At 56.2% G+C, this 20509-nt stretch overlaps 2 protein-coding genes across 3 annotated transcripts in view; both read left to right on the top strand.

Annotated features, from left to right (window-relative positions):
* The first annotated feature begins 191 nt into the window (after positions 1–191).
* Positions 192–9178, top strand: ZNF319 (zinc finger protein 319). 2 transcript variants are annotated; one of them, XM_063168052.1, is made up of 2 exons: positions 192–374; positions 1775–9178. In XM_063168052.1, exon 2 carries the CDS (start codon positions 2146–2148, stop codon positions 3805–3807), a length of 1662 nt encoding a protein of 553 aa, XP_063024122.1. In that variant the 5' UTR covers positions 192–374; positions 1775–2145; the 3' UTR covers positions 3808–9178. The 2 variants fall into 2 exon arrangements, with proteins under 2 accessions (XP_063024122.1, XP_063024121.1); XM_063168051.1 differs by having other exon boundaries at positions 192–384.
* A 2832-nt stretch (positions 9179–12010) lies between these two features.
* CNGB1 (cyclic nucleotide gated channel subunit beta 1) overlaps positions 12011–20509 on the top strand; it is a 29423-nt gene continuing 20924 nt past the window's right edge. Inside the window, exons 1-12 of the mRNA XM_063168332.1 lie at positions 12011–12282; positions 12490–12547; positions 12675–12732; positions 12840–12966; positions 13184–13226; positions 13390–13456; positions 13613–13694; positions 14193–14229; positions 14529–14679; positions 14783–14858; positions 15396–15432; positions 19139–19304. Coding sequence (XP_063024402.1) covers positions 12202–12282; positions 12490–12547; positions 12675–12732; positions 12840–12966; positions 13184–13226; positions 13390–13456; positions 13613–13694; positions 14193–14229; positions 14529–14679; positions 14783–14858; positions 15396–15432; positions 19139–19304 — 983 coding nt within the window. The 5' untranslated portion in view covers positions 12011–12201. The remainder of the gene's footprint in view (positions 12283–12489; positions 12548–12674; positions 12733–12839; positions 12967–13183; positions 13227–13389; positions 13457–13612; positions 13695–14192; positions 14230–14528; positions 14680–14782; positions 14859–15395; positions 15433–19138; positions 19305–20509) is intronic.

Below are 20509 nucleotides of genomic sequence, written 5' to 3'. Positions count from 1 at the left end.
GACCCCCTACACCCGACCCAGCGCGGGGCCTCCCGGCGCGGCGGCGGTGAAGGCCTCGGGGCGCCGTCCCCGCGCTGCCAGCGGGGCCGCCCGATGGGGAGCGGCGAGCGGCGGGCCGGGCCTGGCCGCGGGCTGCGGCGGCGGCGGCTGCTGGTGGCCTGCGAGCTCCCCGGCCGCCCCCGCGCCCCGCGGCCCTGAGGCGGCCCGGGCCCGGCGGGAGCAGCCGGGCTATGCCGAGCAGGCCGCCTCGCCAGTTTGAAAGTACCTCTGCGCTCCCGACCGCGCTCCCTAAATGGTTGTCGCTTCCCACCTCCCACGGAGGGATGAGTTAGGCTGGAGCTGGCGCCGACGCGGGTCCCCGCGCAGAGCCCTCGGTAAGCCAAGGTTGGTATCGCTCTCCCCTGCGAGGGGCACAATCCTACCTCCCCGTTAGCCCGGGATGCGCCGCCGGTGGGTTCGTCCTGCTGCGGTTGGCGGTGTGTGCGGGGGAAGGTGGCGCCCGGGCTGGGCTGAAGTTTCGTGTCCCGCCGAGCACGGTGCAGGTACCGGCGCTGCGAGCCCTCGCTCCGTCAAGGTGAGCTCTGTAGGAGAAGGAGAGCATCCTGCGTGCCGGCAGGGCTGCGATGGTGCCTCTGGGGGCTTTACTGCCCCAAACTGCTGGAGCACAAAATAATGAAGTGTCCCCACAGTCAGAGCCCTACCTGAGCTGTGAGGCTCAACCCAGTCTCAGCTGAGTGCCATTGGAGGTGGGGATGCTGGGGAATGGGATTCTCTGGTGCTCTTTATTGCATAGTTTTAAACATAAAAAATATTCTTGTGGTAGACCAAGGATTTCCTTACCCCGAGGGCAGATGTTTTGATGCAGACATGGGGATGCTCTCAAGGCTCAGGAGTGCTGGTGGCTGCTGCTCACCAGGGCTTGCACCTTCTTCTCTCTTGAGGTGTGTTGACACTGCTGCTATCTGCTGCTCGCTGGTGGGTCTTATTCTTCTCTAAGCTGGTGCCAGGTTTTATTGGACATCTCACTTTTCAGTGAGCCTGATGATGCTCTGTGGCAAGGCCAGGCTGCAGCTCTGGCATAGGTTGGTTGGCTTCAGTGTAATTTTATTACAGGGTTTGGTAGGAGGTTCAGCTAAGCCACTGCTTTAACTCTACTTTTATCTTCACAGAGTGATCCCTGTGTCTGAGGATAGGATAACACTGAGGGCAAATATTCTCCTGAGCTCCCTGGCTCTTCCAGTCTCAAGTGCTGCCCAGAGAAGGGGAAATGCTTTGCATGCATCCCTTGGGTAATGGGCTCGATATCCAGGCTTCAGGAGGAGCAGAACCTTTTCAAAGAGCTGTTTCAGCTGGAGTGGGATCATGTCAAGATGTGTAAAATCTAAACCAGTAGCTTCTTGATTGCATAGCGTTTGGTGCATCAATCAGGTGCATAGCCTGTGCAGAGAGACCAATGTCCAGGGACAGGGCCATAGCAGTGCTGGAGATCCAGTGACCACTCAGGGCTGAGCTGAGCAGGCCCTGGGCAGTTGTGCTGGCTCTTGTGAGAGCACAACACCCAAACTGTGTCCAAGCTGAGCCCAGCCCTTTCCAGGCTGAGAACTCCTTGTCCCAGGCCCTTTGCACAGCAGCAAGTAGAGCTCTGGTTCCACTGGCTTCCTGGTAGCTTTTCAGGGATGCAGGAGAGTTTTCAAAGAGAGCCATGAGGGAAGGTTGATGGAGAATTGCCCACATTTCTTCTAACACCTGACATGAGCTGTCTTCTTTCCTGCAGAGAGAGCTGCTCCCTGGGTTGCATCCTGTGTCACTCACAAGTGTGAGCACGTCGCAGCCAGCACGGAGAAGATCCTCCTGCCCTCTTCAAGGCACTTGCCTCTGCCTCCTGTTCCTTTGTCCAAAAGAAGGAAAAGCCAGACCAAATCAGTCCATAAAGAACCTGTGCTGGTCTAAGGAGGAGGCTCTGGAGTCCCTTCACCACTTTTCTTCCCAGGATCCTGGCTGTGGGCTGGATTTTCTGGTCTCAGCTTGAGGGGATCATTTACAGGGAATCAGGATCTCAGAATCTTTGTGTCTTGCTTTTACTTGAACCCTTTCATCCGGGAAGCTGAAGCTATCACTGCTAAAATCCCATTTTTTTCCCCAAGCATGTCAGAAAGCTGGCAGCAGCAACAGCAGCAACCACAGCAGCCGCCGCCACCGCAGCAGCACCACGCTGGGGCAGCCGCCCTCCCAGAGCACTCCATCCCTCCCAGCACTGCTGACAACCCCCTGGGCTGTGCCGTGTACGGCATCCTGCTCCAGCCAGACCCTGGACTGCAGCACCACCAGCACGCCCCCATCCAGGCTGGAGAGCCGTCCCACAAGTGCGGTGTGTGTGGCCATGACCTCGCCCACCTCTCCAACCCCCACGAGCACCAGTGCTTGCCAAGCCATGACCGCTCTTTCCAGTGTACCCAGTGCCTGAAGATCTTCCACCAGGCCACCGACCTCCTCGAACACCAGTGTATCCAGGTGGAGCAGAAGCCCTTCGTGTGTGGGGTTTGCAAGATGGGTTTCTCCCTCCTGACCTCGCTGGCGCAGCACCACAACGTCCACAACGGCAACACCATGAAGTGCTCCATCTGTGAGAAGACCTACAAGCCTCCCGAGGTAGAGCATCCGCAGCCTCTCGACCCCTCGGAGAAGCCCTACAGCTGCTCCATCTGTCAGAAAACCTTCAAGCACCTCTCAGAGCTGTCCCGGCACGAGCGCATCCACACGGGCGAGAAGCCGTACAAGTGCACGCTGTGTGACAAGAGCTTCAGCCAGTCCTCCCACCTGGTGCACCACAAACGGACGCACAGCTCCGAGCGGCCCTACAAGTGCACGGTGTGCGAGAAGACCTTCAAGCACCGCTCCCACCTGGTGCGCCACATGTACGCCCACTCGGGGGAGCACCTCTTCAAGTGCAACGTCTGCGAGCTGCACTTCAAGGAATCATCGGAGCTGCTGCAGCACCCCTGCACGCCCAGCGGGGAGCGGCCCTTCCGCTGCGGGGAGTGCCAGAAGGCCTTCAAGCGCCCCTCGGACCTGCGGCAGCACGAGCGCACGCACAGCGAGGAGCGGCCCTTCAAGTGCGACCTGTGCCAGATGAGCTTCAAGCAGCAGTACGCGCTCATGCGCCACCGCCGCACGCACAAGACTGAGGAGCGCTTCAAGTGCAACCTGTGCGAGAAGGGCTTCGTGCAGCCCTCGCACCTGGTGTACCACCAGCACGTGCACGGCATAGAGAACCTCTTCAAGTGCAACGTGTGCCAGAAAGGCTTCAACCAGTCCTCGGAACTGCTGCGGCACAAGTGCGTGCAGAACGCGGAGCGGCCCTTCAAGTGCGCGGTGTGCAACAAGTCCTACAAGCGGGCCTCGGCTCTGCAGAAGCACCAGCTGGCCCACTGCGCCGAGAAGCCGCTCAAGTGCACGCTCTGCGAGAGACGTTTCTTCTCCTCCTCGGAGTTCGTGCAGCACCGCTGCGACCCGGCCCGCGAGAAGCCCCTCAAGTGCCCCGACTGCGAGAAGCGGTTCAAGTACGCGTCGGACCTGCAGCGGCACCGGCGCGTGCACACGGGCGAGAAGCCCTACAAGTGCTCCTCCTGCGAGAAGGCCTTCAAGCAGCGCGAGCACCTCAACAAGCACCACAGCGTGCACGCCCGCGAGCAGCAGTACAAGTGCATGTGGTGCGGGGAGAGGTTCCTGGACCTGGGCCTGCTGCAGGAGCACAGCGTGCAGCACACGGCCGAGGGTGCCTACCAGGTGGCCGCCTGCTTGCCGTGAGCCTCCCGCCCCACCCTGGCTTTCAGCTTGCATGGGACGCTCCCAAGCCTCGGCCTTCCCTCTCCAGCCTCCAGGGAGTGTGGGGGAAAGGGGGGGCACGGCGTGTGGGCAGGTAAACTTTCCTCTGGCCTCAGATATGCCACCGGTATGGAAGTAGCAACAGACGACGTGGACATCTCAAAGGGGTGGAAAGGAAAGGAGGGAGGTGGAGGGAGGAAGCTGTGCCTGTGGATGCCTGGTGTTCCCTGGACTGTAGTTTGTGCTGTACCTGCAGTTCCAGTCCTGGGAGCTCAGCTGTCTGTTGCAGGTACCAGCTCTTTGCGTGCAGCCTTTTTCCCCTGTCCTGCCTGGCAGGGTTGGTGGGGAGGATTGGGTGACTCTCCTTCTGGAGAGGCTTTAGGAGCAAGGCAGAGGCAGCCCTCCCTTCTCCCAGGGAGTGCTGCTTGGCATAGAGATGGCAGGTTTCTGCTGCTGGGGTCTCCCAACTTGGTCCAGGCTCAGTTGAGGGCATCATTTGAGATCATTAGTGTTGATTGACTGCCCCAACCTCCCCTGCTCTCCCTCCTTCTAGAGTGTTGAAAGGGAAAAGCCATGGGGCTCCACAGCTCCAAAAAGCACTTTGGCATTGCTGCTTTTGCAGTGGCTGGCTGTCACACTCTGCAGGGGTCTGAGTGAGCCTGCCTGCCCCCTGTCCCTGCCAGCTGCACAGGGAGCTGTAGGAAGCTGCCACCAGAAAGCATGGCAAGGAGCACTGGGACAGTCTGCCTGGGGGGAGATCATGGATTCTCCCTTTCTGGAGACATTCAAAACCCACCTGGACAAATTTCTGTGTAACCTGCTTTAGGTGACCCTAACTTAGCAGGGGGGTTGGACTAGATAATCTCCAAAGGTCCTTCCAGCCCTAACAGTTCCATGGTTCTGTTACAGCATTCATTCCCTGCTCCCAACCAAAAGCCTGCCATTCCAGAGCTGCTTCCCAAGGCACTTCCCCTCTCCTGCCTTGCCTCCAGCCCCTGAGCACCCTTGGGCTGACTGTGGTACCTCCAGCAGGGTCAGGCAAGGGCTGTCACAGCTCCAACACTAAGGGGTGAGATGAACACTACAATAACCTACAGCTGCAGAGGTGTTGCCATGGCCAGCATAACCCACAGCATGTGCCAGGGGCTTGGTGTCTGATTTGCTGGAGGAACCAGAGTGAGTCAGGAGAATCCTTTATGGCCTGCAGGCTCAGCTACTTGGGGAGGGCAAAGTTAGCAGTGGGTAAAGGAGAAGTCTATTTTTCCCCTCTTGCAGGAGTCCTGTTTTACCCCTTTGCCCTTTCTTTACCTCGTCTGTATTCTTCAGGTTTTGCACACTTCTTGTAAACATCACTTCAAAATAAATCTCCCCTAGCAAGGTTGATGCAGCCTCAGGTGTTTTCATCTGCAGGAATTTGCAGGCTTCTCATGTCCAAGAGATCCATTACATGTCAGTTAGATGCCTTGGAGGTTGAAGATGTGCCTACTAGGTTGTCCCCCAGCCTTCCCCCTCCATCTTTGGAGATGCTGAGTGTCCATCTGTGGAGATGTTCAGGCCCTGGCTGGATGTGGTCCTGAACAATATGCTGTAGCTGACCTGTCCAAGCAAGGAGTTGGACCTGGGGGTCTTCAGAGGTCCCTGCCAGCCTCAGCCCATCTCTGGAGTTGGCTGGTGCTCCTGTGAGGTTGCAGTGAGCAGCCAGGGTGTTGCCCATGTGCTGCACAAGGACAAGGTTATGGCTGTTGTCCATGGCAAGTGTAGGCAGATTAACCTTGCAGAACTGGGCCTGCATCCCTGTTGGGGGACACTTGTCTGAAAGGTGAAGAAAGGCTTTAGTTTTCCATTTCCAGTGCAGTGTGGGGGAACAGGGCGCATTTTGAGGGGCTGGGACAGGGAAGTGACAGGGTAGACCCTGGGGCTGATTCTTCTTCATGTGCAACTTAAAGCTGATTAAAACAGACTGTGCTCTCTCTGCTGCCCAAGGAAGAGGGACCCATGATGGTTATCTTACTTTGTGCTGCCTCAAAGATGTAGAACTTCCTACCAAGTTTTCCATCTGTGTTTCTTTTTCCTCTTTTTTTTTTGTTTTACCTTTTTTTTTTTTATAAAAGCAGTTTGTTAAAATTCATTAAAAATACTGTATAGTTTAACTTGATGTCATACTGAATCTTTAAAAAAACAAAAGAGATGTGGTAACTTGGATTTTTAAAGAGCTCTTTAGTTCTAGGTAACTGGTTTTTGCTGTTTAATATGTAGTAAGTTCAGTGTATGCTTTACTGTAGGAGTAAAAGAGAGTCCAAACAAAGCAAGGCTAATCCTGTCTTTGCAGAAGGGCTTGATGGTGATGGAGGCTCGAATGTGGGACCAGATGAGGGCTGTGGCACCCCCGTGAACCCTTGCTCTGTTCTTTCCTTGGGCCATGGCTCCTCTGCTCTTTGCCAGCACAGCTGCCAGGGTTTCAGTGGTCACTGGCAGCCAGGATCAGTGCCCAGGGCTCAGAGCTTGCAGAGAGGCTCAGCTTTGCCAGGAGGGGGTTGTGAGATAGAGTCAGCTGCTGCCTCCATGGGCTGTTGTGGCGCTGCTGTTTCTTTCTAGAGCAGCAGAGGAGGGTTTGGAGAAATCATCAGCTGGATCAGCTGGCTGTGCCCTGCTCTGTTCCCTCCCCAGGAGCCTGGGTGACTGCCTGGCACCTGGGGCAGAGGAGGGTGGTGCTGGGCCCAGACACAGCTCCACACTGTGCAGAGCCATGGGGCTGCCAGGTGCTGTCCCCTTGGTGCAGCTGGACACAGGGACTGTTGGGGGGTGTTTCTCTTGTGCTGAGCAGCTGGGAAAGCCCTGGGTATCCCAGTGAGGCTCTGCCTAGGATGTGGCAGTGGCCAAGCAGTGCCCTGGGCAGAGAGACTCATCTGGGACCCCATGCCAGGGAGAGAGGGGATGCTGTGGGGAGCTTGGCAGGGGTGAGTCCAGGTTCAGGTCATCAGCTGGTGAATAGGTGCCTCCAGGTTCAAAAACATGATGGATCAGGATTAGAACATTATTAGGCCTGGCTGTGAGTCCATGGTGATTCAGTCTCTTGTTTCATTTGCTGTCCTGCAGGAGCCCAGACCCAGCTGAAGCCCATGGAGAACATGCAGCTGGAGCTTGTGGGTGGGGTGGGCACTGAGTGGCCACAGAGAGCTTTGGGTATATTTTTATAGGAGCATTTTCCAGCTGGAAGCAGCAGTGTTGCCTGCGGGGGTGGGGGAAGCAGCTCCATCGCCACTGCTGTGCCTTTAGGTCGGGTTGTGGCCAGTGAGGTGGGAGGAGGTGGCAGCAGCAGGAGGCACAGGAGCAGCACTGTGCTGCTGTGTGGGGAGGCACAGGCTGGCCTGGGGGCTGCTGTCCCTGGGGCATCACACTCAGGGCTCTGCTCACTGCTGGTGTTTCCTTTTCAAACCAAAGAGCAGCTGGGGCCAAAGCCCGCTGGGGAGTAAACCATGTCTCTACTCTGTACCTGTTGCACTTCACTTTTGGTGTTTATTTTGAGCAACTTTCAGGCTCCTTCCTCTGCTTGGCCTCTTGCATTCCTCACTGCCCTGCAGCACCGCAGAGAGTTCCTGTGCTGGAGCTGCTGTGCCATCAGCCCTGTGGGAAGTGCTCGAGGCAGTTCAGGGCCTGGTTGCAGCCCAGTGAGGATGCTGAGGGGCTGGCTAGGGGGGTTCCTCCCAAAGGATGGTTCTCCGTGGCAGGCAGGCTGAGCAGGTGGAGAGGAGGGTTGGGTTGGGTTGGGCAGAGGTTTTGTGGGTGTTCTCCAGGACTTAAGTCCTGCTCTCTAGGGCTGCTGTTCCTCTGGCTTCCTGGGTCCAGGAGTAGGTAGTCTGTAACCTGGGCTTTTACTGATCTTCACTTGCCCTGACCCTACCTACAGGATGCCTTCAGCTGTCTCAGTCCCTTTCCTTCCTCAGTTTATACTTTTAAAGGACATTCTCAGCTTCTTTTCTTTGTTCAGTTCTTTATTTGTAAGCAGTGGTTTGTTTTTCATTCCATCTTCCATACTGATTGTGAAGTCTCTTCTTTCCTTCCCACCTCCCTCTGCTCTCCCCAGCCCCAAATTCCTTTCCCAGGCTGAGGCTGGATCCTGGTGGTACCCAACCACTGATGGTGGGATCAGGTGTTTAGGACCCGAGTCTTGCTGCTCCTTGCCCACAGCAGGCCATGCATTTCACTGGGCATGGGCAGTGCCTGTGACCTGGCAGCTTGGCATGGGATGCTGCCCATGCTCTGACAAGTGAATCCAAGCCAGGACCAAGAGCCAGAGCAGAGCTGCAGGAAATGGGGACTGGGTTGGGAGCTGCCATTTCCATCTCCAAGGCTGGGGATTAGGTCAGTGAAGGACTGTCAGACATTTCTGGGAGGTGTCCTGACACTGGGGTGGGCTCAGTGCAGTTGGTTCCCCTGGCAGTGCTGTGGAGCAGCTGTGTGCATCAGCTGAGCTGAGTTAGCTGTGGCAGGGACACCCCTGGGACCATGGGATGCTCAGGTGGCCATGCCAGCTCTCCAGTGAGCAGATGCCATCTCTGCAGTCTGGGTGGGAAGATGTTCATGCTCTGGTCTCAGGGCCCATGTGCTGGACTGGGGGACAAAGGGGAAAGCATCCTCTGACAGAGTTTTGGGACCATCTCTGGGCACTCAAGCCTGCCCTTGCAGGGAGAAGAGGAGGGAGGAGAGCACATTCTGCACTTCCCTTGGGTATTTACCATCAACTCCAGGCTGCAGCTGAAGCCTGACCATTACAGAATAGGCAAAACCCTCTTGTACTTCAGAGTTGGACTCTTTCTCCATTGGGTGGCGAGTTCCCCTGTGGGAAGGTTCCTGTGCATGCAGGTGAAATCTGAGATTCAGTAAGGGCAGGCCAGTGAGGTTTGGGGCTGCAGCTGCCCCCAGGCTGGGTGAGCACCCAGCTCTCCCCAGCATCTCCTGGCAGCCACCCCTGGCACTCTGTGGATGTGAAGATGCTGCTCTCACAGCGTGCCTGGGATGCTCAGTGGGGAGAGCAGGAGCACAGGTGGCAGCTGGACCCTGGGCTTGTTCCTGAGTGCCTCCAAGCGTGGACCTGAGGGACTTCATGGTCAGGGAGACTCCTGGGGACCTCCCAACCTGTGCTCACGACTCCAGCAGAGTTCCCAGGGCTGTCAGGAGTCACAGCCAAGGTTGCTGAGGTTTGTGTGGCTTGCAGTGCCTTTAACACTGCTCTCCATGTGTTTCTAAGATGATACTCCATGTATGTGTGTATATATATTGTAATAACACATCCCGCTCTTCTGTGTGAGTGTCAAATGGTTTTGCTTTACTAATAAATTTATAGTTATTTATACCTTCCTGTGGGTGTGTAAGGTTTCTGGAGAGGAGGCCATGTGCCAAGCACTGCCTCCTCATCTGTCTTCATGCTCTGTCTGACTCTGTTTGGGGTTTTTTCATATTTTCTTTCTTTCCCCTGAACTTTTTTGAAGTAGAATTGATGGTTCATCTTCCTGGTAAGTAGAAGATGCAGGGTATGAGCAGGCTCCCAGGGGCTGAAAACAAACACAAGCACAGTATTCTGAGTGGTTTTGCCCCTGCTAGAACTGGAATAATCCCTCCCCAGGGCAAAACTCCTCCCTGGGAGCTTCAAGGCAGGAGCAGGCAGGAGTCTCATCCTGCCAGAAGGGAGCAGCTGTTCAGGGGGCAGAAACTGCTGCATGTTGTGCTCTGGGATCCCAGCCCCACATCCAACTGTTCAAGCTTCTCCTGAGGGTTTGTTTTGCATCCCCCATCCTGTGATAGCAGGAGAGGAGCCTGCTACAGAGCTCTGGGGCCAGGCACGATGGCCAGGCACTTGTTGCCCACCAGGGTGGAGACACCATGGAGCCAGGGGAGGAGGAAGCAGGTCAGGGAGCTCTGGGCATGCAGAAACAGGCTGGACATGGGCCACAGAAGCCATGCTGGATTCCAGGGTGTCATTGTGGCCAAGATTAGGGGCAGTGGGAAAGGCTGGCAGTCGTGCAGGGCTGGAGGTAAACGGATCAAGCACAATTGGCAGGCTCAGCAAGGGGAGGCTTAGCCCAGCCCAGCGCAGATTTGCTGTGGTTGCTCAGGAGCTGGGGCAGAGCTGTGGGTGGAGCACCCTGGGCACATCACCTTGTGTCACCCCACGGGGCTTCAGCAGCTCCAGCGCTGCTCCTCTGCACATCCCTGCTCCCCCTGCCCATGGGTGAGACGCCTGCCTTCCCTACAGCGCTGCTGGTGAGTGCCTGGGGTACCTTTGGGATTTTGAGGCTGCTCAAACCTGTTTGATTTTAGGGGTTTTTTTTGCAGCACCCTGCACCAAAGGCAGGCAGGCTGCTGGAAGCCACTCAGGACAGCTGAGTAATCCCATTTGCAGGCAGCACGGGGCTAATCCCCCAGAGCCCTGAGCCGATCGGGGTGGCTGGGGGGGCAGTGGCGAGCTGCAGTGGCCAGGGGAGCTCTCCGTGCCAGGGTGGCTGCCCAGGGAGGCAGTGCTGAGCCCGCGGGGGTAAGTGCCAGCCAGGGAGGCGAGGGAGGCTCTGCAGGGCCACCTCTGCCATCACAGGGGGTTTGGGGATCTGGAATAGCTGTGCTGGTCCATGGGGAGTGATGCTGAGAGGGCTGGGTGGTGTGGATGGAGGTTTGATCAGCTGCTGGGGGGAGGAAAGGCCACAGTGCTCCCTGCTCCAAATGGGGCTGTGGGTCTGTGCCCTTCTTGCTCCTAGAAATGAGACCAAGGCCCTTTGCTGGCTGGCCAAAGGAGCTGCCACAACAGGTGGTGGCACCGCTGGGTGCCTGCAGTGCAGCAGGTGCATGAGGCTGCCAACTCTTTCATGTCCCTGAAGGCAAATCCTGGCTCCTTATTCCTGTTTCTTTTAGCAGCTAGTTTTGTGGGGACCCACAAATGTTTCTGCCCATTTTTTGTTCAGATCTGCCAGAGGAGCAGTCACTGCCCTCCACTTTCTTTCCCAGACCAGGGACAGGGATATGGTCCAGGCTTTTACAGCTGCACAAGCTCAGGGTGAGGGAGGAGGAGCCCTTGGCTGACAAGGGGAGCTCGCTGCAGCCTCAGGGGGCTTTCTCCAGGATTGTTGGGGCTCAGTTGTGTGCATTGTACCCAGTGAGAGATACAAGATAATTAAATTGATTTCTGGCTGTCAGGCCTCAGGAGGTGTTTAACAGCCACTCTGCCCAGCTGTGGGGTCTGGGGGGTCTCTGGGAGAGTGCATGGAGGTGCAGGCAAGCAAAGGGCTGAGGGCACACATCACCCTCCCTGCAAACCCCAGCCTAGATTTAAGGAGCCAGGCTTTGGAGAGCCCCCAGTGAGCCATCTCAAGGGAACTGAGGATATCCTGCATGCCTGAAAGCTGCATGAGGGGTTAATTCAAAGAGCCCAGAGCTGAGCAGCTCCCAGCCTCTACCTACTGCATGTGGGACTGGGATTGAAACCCTTGTGCAGTTTCCTGGCCGGGCTGGAAGGAGCTCAGGGCTCTGCTTCCGTTTGCCCTTTGCAGGTATCACCTGGGGCTGTCTGAGGTGCTCTGAGCCCTTCATTTTGGGCAGAGTGGGGTATCTCTAGAGGGGCATTTTGGGCAGAGCACAGCCCTTCACAGGGGCAACAGCAAGTAACAGCAATGTGCAGTGTCACTTGGCTCACTGGTGTTGTATCCCAGCCTGGAGCTGCTTCACAAAGGGAAGGAAGGGACCCAAAAAGGCCAAGCAGCCAGAGCTTGGACAGCTCTGCAAAATCTCACTTTTACGTGCCCTATCACCATCACAGCAGCCAGTGCTGGGTGCTTTTGCTGCCCTGCCAGAGCCCCCAGCAGCCACCATGGCCCTGGGGTGTGGCTGAAAGGTGGTGGAGCAGGGTTGTTTTGTAGGGGCAGAAAGAGGGGATTTGTGTGTTGTGACATGAACTTCCTCATAAAAAAATTCTGTTCAAATTACTGTTCAGCTTCCCTCAAATGAAAAATGATGGGGAGAGTAGAGCAGAGCATCACAGCTTTTGTGATCCATCTGCAATGGCTTCCTGGTGAGGACAGGTGTGAAAATAAAACATCTAACTGAGGAGCTACCTTCAGGAAAAGCAAGTTTAACTGAGATGGTGAGAATAAAACAGAGTGTTTATTTTGCTCGCAGCAGCAGTGAGGGATGAGGGTTGAGCAGGGTTTGCTCTGGCTGTGCTGCAGTGCCGTGTTTCCCAAGCAGGACGCGGACACAGAAGGACACCAAGGACCTTCTTGGGCTGCCCAGGAGCCAGCCCAGTGAGCAGCCGGTGTTTCCTGGGCACTGTGCACCCCGTGCTGGGCTCCTGCCAGCTGGAGAGCCCGGGCAGTGCCCGCAGCCAGCGGGATGATGGGCTGGATCGACCGGGTGGTGCCCCAGCCCCCGGTGCCCCGCGTGGCAGAGGAGAGCCCTGTGCAGCCAGCCAAGGTGAGCAGGGGGCCACCTGGGGGTGATGGGGACACCGTGAGCATGGTGAGAGGTGCCTGGTGCCTCTGCAGCATCCCCAGCAGGGAAGGGGGCCGGGATGCATTCCTGCAGGAGCGTGGGGAGTCCCCGGGGTTTGCAGCCACCTTTGAACAGGGACGGTGTCCCCTGTGCCTCATTCTCTGACTCCTCCTGCCTTTTGTCCTGAAGGCACCGACAGGAAAGGCTGCTGGCCCCACAGACGCTGCTGAGCGGGCACGCACGGAGGGTAAGCCCCACATGGCGCAGGCTGCACGTCAGTGCTCCTTTACCCTCCTGTCCACTCCTGCCTGGCCTCCTGGGGCTGCCAGAGTGCTGACAGGAGCTTGTCTTATTTTCCCTTGCTGCTATTGAAGAAACAGAAAAGAAAGTGACCTTTGTGGCTTCTGAGGACTCGAGTTCTGTGTTTGACAGGTACAGCTCCTGCACCCTTTGTGCAGCATGATTTGCTTGGGATTTTGCTTTTTGTTGGGGATGCCTTGGATGGCATTCCCAGCTTGACTCACCCCTTTCCCTGGCAGTGTGGGGAGCAGTGTGCTCTCCTGGCTCTCCCATGGGCTGGAGAAGGTGATTCCCCAGCCAGCCCCAGCCCCAGGGCTGCAGGCACTCGGGAAGAGCTTCGAGACAAGCATCGACGTTGCTGATGAGGTAGGAAACAGATCTGGGAAATGGTTTGGTATGTTTGAGCTTCTGCCTCTTCTTACCTTTTCTTTTTCCCTTCTTATCACTCTTCTGGTGTAACTGTGAGCACTAAACCTGCCCTGCATGGGTTTCTACCTTCATCCATCCCTGGGGAAAGCCCACTCAGAGGGGTGATCCCTCTCTTGGGCTGTCAGGTTTTCAGACAATACGTTTGGCTTTTCAGACAGAGGTCCAGGTCATTGGGGATGAGGACGACGATGGTCTGGGTAAGGAGAGCTGGGAGTTTGTAGTGTGCAGCATCCTGGGACTCCCCATCCCACTCCCCGGCTGGTGACACCGGCACCATTGTCCCCTTGCGCTGGCTGATGGGGACACCTGGAGCTGCCAGCAGTGCAATTCCCCATGTCCTCAGCAGCGCTCTCCTTGCAGAGATAACTCCCTTCGATGCCGAGGAGGACGCGTCCGAGGGGGAGCTGGAGAGCGCCCCGGAGCAGTGGTGCGTGCCCGGCCGGGATGGGGGATGCGGGAGGGCAGGAGGGAGCAGGATGAGCTGGGGGATGCGGGAGAGCAGGAGGGAGCAGGATGAGCTGGGGGATGCGGGAGGGCAGGAGGGAGCAGGATGAGCTCCCCGAGCGCGGCGCTCTCCCCGCAGGGCAGGACAGCGGGTGCTCAGCTGGCTCTCACAGGGCTTCGAGAGGATTCTGCCGCAGCCAGAGGGGATGAAAAAGCCAGAGGTGAGCGCTGCGGAGCTCGGGAGGAGCGGGGGCTACCGGGCAGAGAGGAGAATGGGGTGAGCTCCCTGCCTTCATCCTCTGCACACCCCAGCTGGGACCTTGGGGAGGAAAACCCAGGGGAATTCCGCAGAGCACAAAGAAACCTCTTGGTGCTGTCCCGGTGTTCCTCCACCCTGATGCAGGAGGACCCTTCATTTGGGACTGGGGTCAGCAGCGCTGCTGTCTGGGTTAACTGCTTGTTGTCAGGGCAGTGGGGCTGAAACCAGAGCAGTGATGTGTGGGGCTGAGCATGTGGGGCTGAGCATGTGGGGATGAGCATGTGGGAGGAGCATGAGGGGATGAGCATGAGGGGCTGAGAATGTGGGGCTGAGCATGTGGGGGTAAGCATGAAGGGCTGAGCATGAAGGTCCTCTTGCGCTGGGGACATGTCCACTTGGGCTGGCCTGAGGCCACGGGCAGTGCTTTGCCACATCCATCCGTCCCTCTGTCCCTCTGCAGACAGAGCCGAAGGAGAAGAGTGAAGACGCGGTGGAAGGTGAGCGATCTGATCCGCTGGGCCTGGCTGGGGTGGGCTGCCCTCGTCTCCATGGCCGGGATTTCATCTGTGCCAAGAGGAGTGAAGGAGGGGTGGGGACACAGGTCCTGCCATCCCTGCACAGCCCCACACAGCCTGTGTCCCCATGTGCCCATGTCCTCGCCCAGGCAGGCTGCCAGGGGAGCCCCTGAGGCCTGTCCCTCCACGGGACAGGGTGGCCCTTCTTGGCTTGCTCCACTTCCCAACGATTTATGACAGCTCCATTGCCAATCCTCCTTCTTTCCAATAAACCTGAGCAGGCACAGAAGGGACAAAAACCCAGGCGAAGTCGAAACCCAGCGCTGCAGGCGTTCCGAGTGCCCCGGCGGCAGCGAAGGCAGCGGCGGCCCAGGCCCGGCCGGAGCCAGGGGCTGCCCTGAGCCCTCAGCCCGTGGGTATGGATGGCACCAGGTAACCACCATGGCACCTTCTGCCAGGCTCTGGGGCCACAGGGACAGCTGAGGCTGGAGAAAGGCTCTGGCTGCCAGTCCTACCAGGGGTTTCTTGTCTGCAGGATGTTCAGCTGGTTTGTCCAGGGGCTGGAGAAGGTGATGCCACAGCCGGTGACCAGGGAGAAGCAGGACACACAGGTAGGCTGACTGAGGGACAGGGAAAGAGCACGGGAACACCACATCCCTGACGATCAGGGCATCCCCTGCCCTGCAGATGTCACTAGGTCAGTGCTGGGACCTGCTGTGCTTCGGGCTGTCACCCAGTTCTGTCAAGAGAACAAGTCCCCATGGCCTGCTTAGCTGATATAGGCCAGTGTTTGGCTTCTGTGCAGCAGGAGATCCTGTAGCATGTGCTTTCTTTACTGTTCCCTTGCCTTTCTGTGCAGCCCTGGCTGGTGTCCAGGCTCTGGCATCTCATGCAGGTGTGGTCCCAGCTCTAAGGAATAGCAGCAGCAGCTTTACAGAGCTCTCCTTTCCTTCTCTCGCCCCCAGGCAAACTCATTTATGTGCTCCTGAGCAGGATGCTCGTGCCCATGGCCAAACCATCCAACTTGCCACAAAAATGGGGTATTTAGAGTGAAAGGGCTACCTGTACTGAAAATGGGGCATTGAGGGTAAAAATTAAGGGTTACTGAAAATGAGCAGTGTCTCATGGTTTCCTTCTCCTCTTGACAGGGAGTGGCCACCACAACCTCGAGTCCTGTGGAACAAAGTAAGTGATGGCTCCATTTCTCCATGATGGTTTGACTGCCAAGCTCATTATTGGCTTGGGTTACTGGGAAGAGGGGTCACTGGCATCTTTATCCCCTGGTCTGCCCTGGGTGCCACCTCAGGAGCCCCTGGAACCCCCCAGGGAAGCCAAGGGAGGTTGTTGACACTTGAGAAGAGGGAGCTCTTGCTGAGCTGTGTTGTGGGCTTGGTAAAACTCAGGCTGAGGGAGTCTCCTGGTGCAGCATCCCACACCCTCAGGTCCTGGGATTTAGTGCTGAAATCAAGGTCTGTCCTGAGCTGTGCTGGAGCTGGAGGGATTTGATCAAAGAATTACAAGGGAATTCAAAACTTCTGCTTTCTTTCTTTCTTTTGGTGTTTGCCAAGCCTGGTGTGAGATGTCTAGGAAGGTACCCCAGGAAAACAAAATGCTGAGATTAGATGTTTTAGAATGGAATCTGCATGGTTGTGGGAAAGCCTGCAGGGTTCACACTGCTGTGTGCCCATGGAGGGCATCAAGCACCAGCTCTGCAGGCAGGGGGGGCTTGGCTCCCCACTGCAGCCACTTTGAGGGATGCTGGGCAACATGCAGAGCCACAGCTGCCCCTGTGGATGGTCTGGGCAGGGTTACACACCCCTGTACAAGTGCTGTCCCTTGAAAGGAGTGGCTGGTTGGGCTGTGGGAGCTGCTGATGGCAGCAGGGACAGTTGAGGCACATGGAAAGTGCACTCCCCCAGGGATATGCTGGGAAGTTGTTCCCACAGGCCAACAGCCCCTTGGCAGAACCTGAGAGAGGGAAATCCTGGGGGAAGGCATTTCTCCATGTGTTTGTGCAAACTGGAGCCCTGTGTGCTGCCATGGAGCTCGGGAAGAGGCAGAGCCAGGGATGCTGCTGGGTGTGCTGGGTGAGCACAGCCCTGGTGCCCAGCTGGCTGTGGTGCCTTCAGGCATCTCCAGGTCCCTGAACCAGCCCAAGGAAGGGTCAGGCAGGAGATCTGCCCTGGCACCAGCCTGCCAGCACGCTCATTAATGTTTTCCTTCTCCTTTTGTTTCAGGGGGCAAAGGGGCTTAGCGCCTCTGAAACAAACGGAAAACGAAGACCGTGGCAAACCAGCCCTTCCCACACCCCAAAGAGACCAGCCTGAGGAGAAAGCACAGCTGGGGAGGACAAGCAAAGGGGAAACTGCAAAAGGTGTCCAGCTCCTTCCCAGCTGGGGCAGTGGGGACCCAAGGCTGGCACAGGGACCCAGCCCCAGGGCTGTCCCACTTGGCTCCCTCTTTGCTATGGGAATTGGAGCTGCTGCTTTTGCGGGATGGCATCTGTGAGATGGGAGCTATAATTTACAGGATGGTAGAAAAGCATCACTCAGGACACCTCAGAGGCAGAAAGCCTCTTGCTGCAGTCTCCCAGCACTCCTGACCCTCTCAATGCCCCCACAACATCTGAATATTCACCCCAAGACCCCCAGCTGAAATCTCCAGGCTTCTTGGAGTCAACTTCTGCCTCTGGGGTGTAATGTTATAAACCTCTTGAAGCTCTTGTCATCTCCTTGTTGCTTTTCTTCCATAACTGAATGTTTCCTCCCAGCAAGTGGAAAGGGCTCTGATTTGCAGCAGCAAATCAGGAGGGTGAGGCTAATCTCTAGGTGAATAGATTGGAGTTAATGGTTAAACATATTTGCCCAGGCTCTTCTTCTGAGAGAACTTACCCCAAACTCTCCTTACCCCCAGCTATGGCTGCTCCCTCCTGAAGCTGAGAGCTTCAGCGCTACCTGCAGCAGCAGGAATGTCCCAGCAGGGAGGGGGTTCCAGGGGCTGTCTCCAGCCCAGAGGTTGCAGGCAGGCATGGGGGGTGGGAGCCCCTACACCCCAGGTTTTGGATACAGACCTTGGAGCAGCAGACTGGTTTGGGTTGTGAGTGACCTTTGAAGATGATCTGGTCCAACTGTCCATTAGACAAGGTTGCTGCAGGCTCTGCCCAACCTGGCCTTGAACACTTCCAGGATGGGGCAACCACAGCACACTATTCCTTCCTTATGTCCAATATGGATGTTCCTCTTTCAGTTTAAAACTGCTGCCCCTTGTCCTTACAGACCCTGGTACAAAGCCTTTTTCCATATTTTGAATAAGGCCCCTGATGTATTGACAGGCCAGGCTGAGATCTCCCACTGTTGCATCTCTTTAGGATCATCCAGGCAACTCTAACAATAAGTTGTGAGCCAGGAGACCCCTTGAGATCAATCCCTGCGTTTAAAATGAATCTTGCTTGTACCAGGACACAGTTTTAGTATTTACCACATTTTCATATAATGTATCCAAAAGCCATGGTGTGCTTTAGAAGCCATTTCCCTGATTGCTGCCCCATGTTTTAATTAATGGAGATCCAGAGGGAATGGGCTGAAGGGATTGTGGACACCATGGGGTGGGTAAACAAGCCATAGATATGACACTGCCTGGGTTTCCTGCCTTTCTGTAGTTCAGTTTGCACGTTTCCTATTAGCTTTGCTGTGGATATGTAAGTTTTGCTGTCAGGCAGACCTCAAAATAAACTGGTTTTCCAGCGAGCGGATGTGCTTCCTCCTCCTGTTTCTCTGGTGTGAGCCTGACCTGGCAGGATGGGTACCCCTGGGACATGGAGAGGGCTCCTCCTGGCTCAGACTCCTCACTCTGCAGCTGCTTACAGCCCCCAGTAACCTGCTGGGGGTTTTGCCCCAGAGATGCTGGGAAGTGCTGTGGGGATGTTCCTTGCCTGGGAGGGTGCTCAGAGTGGGCAGCACGTGGTGCTCGAGTGCTGTGATGGGGGCTCTGGGTTGGGTCTTGCAGATCCAGGGCCCTTGGGCTGTGCTGGGACAGGAATTCACAAAGGGGAAAAGGCTGTGGGCTCTTCCAGATTGCAAAGAGATCAAAACATGGCCTGGAGATGGGCCAGGGCACTGCTGGTGGAGGGGGCTGCGTGTGCAGGGCAGCCAGCACTCATCTGTGTGCAGAGGATTGTGGCTTTCACAGAATCACAGCATGCTTTGGGTTGGCAGGGCCCTTAAAGCTGCACCACCCCCCTTTCTGTGGGCAGGGACATTTCCCACTAGACCAGGTTGCTCAAGACTTTTGTGGGTTTTTGGCTGTGCTTGGCAGAAAATGGGGAATTTTCTTCTTCCTTCTGCAAAGGGGCCCAAGGTACCTGTGCAGCCCAGCTCAGGGGTGAGGCTGTTGAATCAGGGACAGAAAGAGAGACTTCAGTCTTCAGGTGGATCAGAAGGCCCCTTTAATGAAAGTTGTGGGTCTTTTATAATGTGACTCACTAAGGTGATCCTTGATTGGTCTCAAAGTAGAAACATCTCACACTGTTGGTGTACTATGAACAGCACACTGTGGGAACCATAACTATAAACAGTGGTTACAGAAAGAGAGATAATAACTGTTTTCATTCTTTTCCTCTACAATTCCCAGGCTCAGCCTGGGAGAAATTATCTCCTTTCTTGGACTTAACTGAGAATCTCCACACAGGGGCAGCAGGGCTGCACAGCTCTGGGCAGGCTGAGAGCCGCTCCAGCACTGCCCCACTGAGCAAACCTGGAAGACCAAGAAGGTCTTCCAAGGAAGGTCTTCCTGGAAACCAAGAAGGAGCAAACCTGGGACCTGCCCTGGCCTCTGGAGAGCCTGCTGCTGTCCCTGTCCCTTCATCACCTCCCTCTCCCCATTCCTGTTTCAGTTCATGCAGCCCCTGGGGAGCAGGAGGAAACCCATCTCGTGCTGGAAGAGATGGAGGATGGGCAGATGAATGAAGAGATGACAGCCTGGGCTCACCAGTCTGAGCTGCAGGCAGATGCTCATTCCCTTCCCACCATACAGGAGGAGCCTCAGGAAGAGGAATCCAGGTAGGGGAAGGGAGATGCTGTTGATGGGCCAGTGTGGTGGCCATGGGAGGGGACAAGCCTGTCCCTGGGCATCCATCCTTGCAAGGGCTGGTGCTGGCAGCCAAAGTGTGTTTCCAAAAAGGGGGGATTCCCCAGCAGGATCCAAAAGGTGCTTGAGCAAATATCTTTTTCTCCTGATGTCTCAGTTTTGGTTAGTACAGAGCCACGGGAGCAATGCTCACAGTGCCCTGCAGAGGACAGGTGAGGGTGGCTCTGCTTGGGCTCCTGTGAGTAGAATTTGGCCCCAGGGTAAGAGGCTTTGGACCTTGTTCCCAGCAGTGGTGCATGCAGCTGGAATGCCATTCAGAAATGGAAATTGTCCCTTTATATTTCGCCCTTGCTTCTGCCACAGAAACCCTGCTGGGTCTGCCCAAGGGCTGGGCAGTGTGTTCAGAGCTGGGGGGCTTCAACTCATGAGCTTCTCCTTTCCAGAATCTGTTTGTGCTCCCCAAACACTGCCAAGGGGGATGAGGAAAAGGAGGAGGAGGAGAAGAAAGAGGAGGAGGAAGAGAGGAAGAAAGAGGAAGAGGAAAGGAAGAAAGAAGAAGAGGAGGCGAGGAAAAAAGAGGAAGAGGAGATGAAGCAAGAGGAGGAGGAGAGGAAAGAAGAGGAGGTGAAGCAGGAGGAGAGGAAAGAAGAGGAGGTGAAGCAAGAGGAGGAGGAGGAGAGGAAAGAAGAGGAGGTGAAGCAAGAGGAGGAGGAGGAGAGGAAAGAAGAGAAGGTGAAGCAAGAGGAGGAGGACAGGAAAGAGGAGGAAGAAGAGAGGAAGAAAGAGAAAGAGGACAGGAAAAAGGAGGAAGAGGAGAGGAAGCAAGAGGAGGAGGAGTTGAAGCAAGAGGAGGAGGAGGAGAGGAAAAATGAGGAAGAGGAGAAAAAGCAAGAGAAGGAGGAGATGAAGCAAGAGGAGGAAGACCATAAAAAAGAGGAAGAGGAGAGGAAGAAAGAGAAGGAGGAGAACAGGGAAAATGAGGAAGAGGAGAGGAAGATAGAGGAGGTGGACAGGAAGAAAGAGGAAGAGGAGAGGAAGGAAGAGGAAGAGGAGAGGAAGATAGAGGAGGACAGAAAGGAAGAGGAAGAGGAGAGGAAGGAGGAGGTGAAGAAGAAAGAGGAGAAGAGGAAAAAGGAGGAGGTGAAGAAGAAAGAGGAGAAGAGGAAAAAAGAGAAGG

This window comes from Melospiza melodia, chromosome 13 (assembly GCF_035770615.1).
Source record: "Melospiza melodia melodia isolate bMelMel2 chromosome 13, bMelMel2.pri, whole genome shotgun sequence".
In the NCBI taxonomy this organism is placed as follows: Eukaryota; Metazoa; Chordata; class Aves; order Passeriformes; family Passerellidae; genus Melospiza; species Melospiza melodia.
The sequence above is the reverse complement of the archived record's forward strand: the minus strand, read 5'-3'. Positions and strand labels throughout refer to the sequence as shown.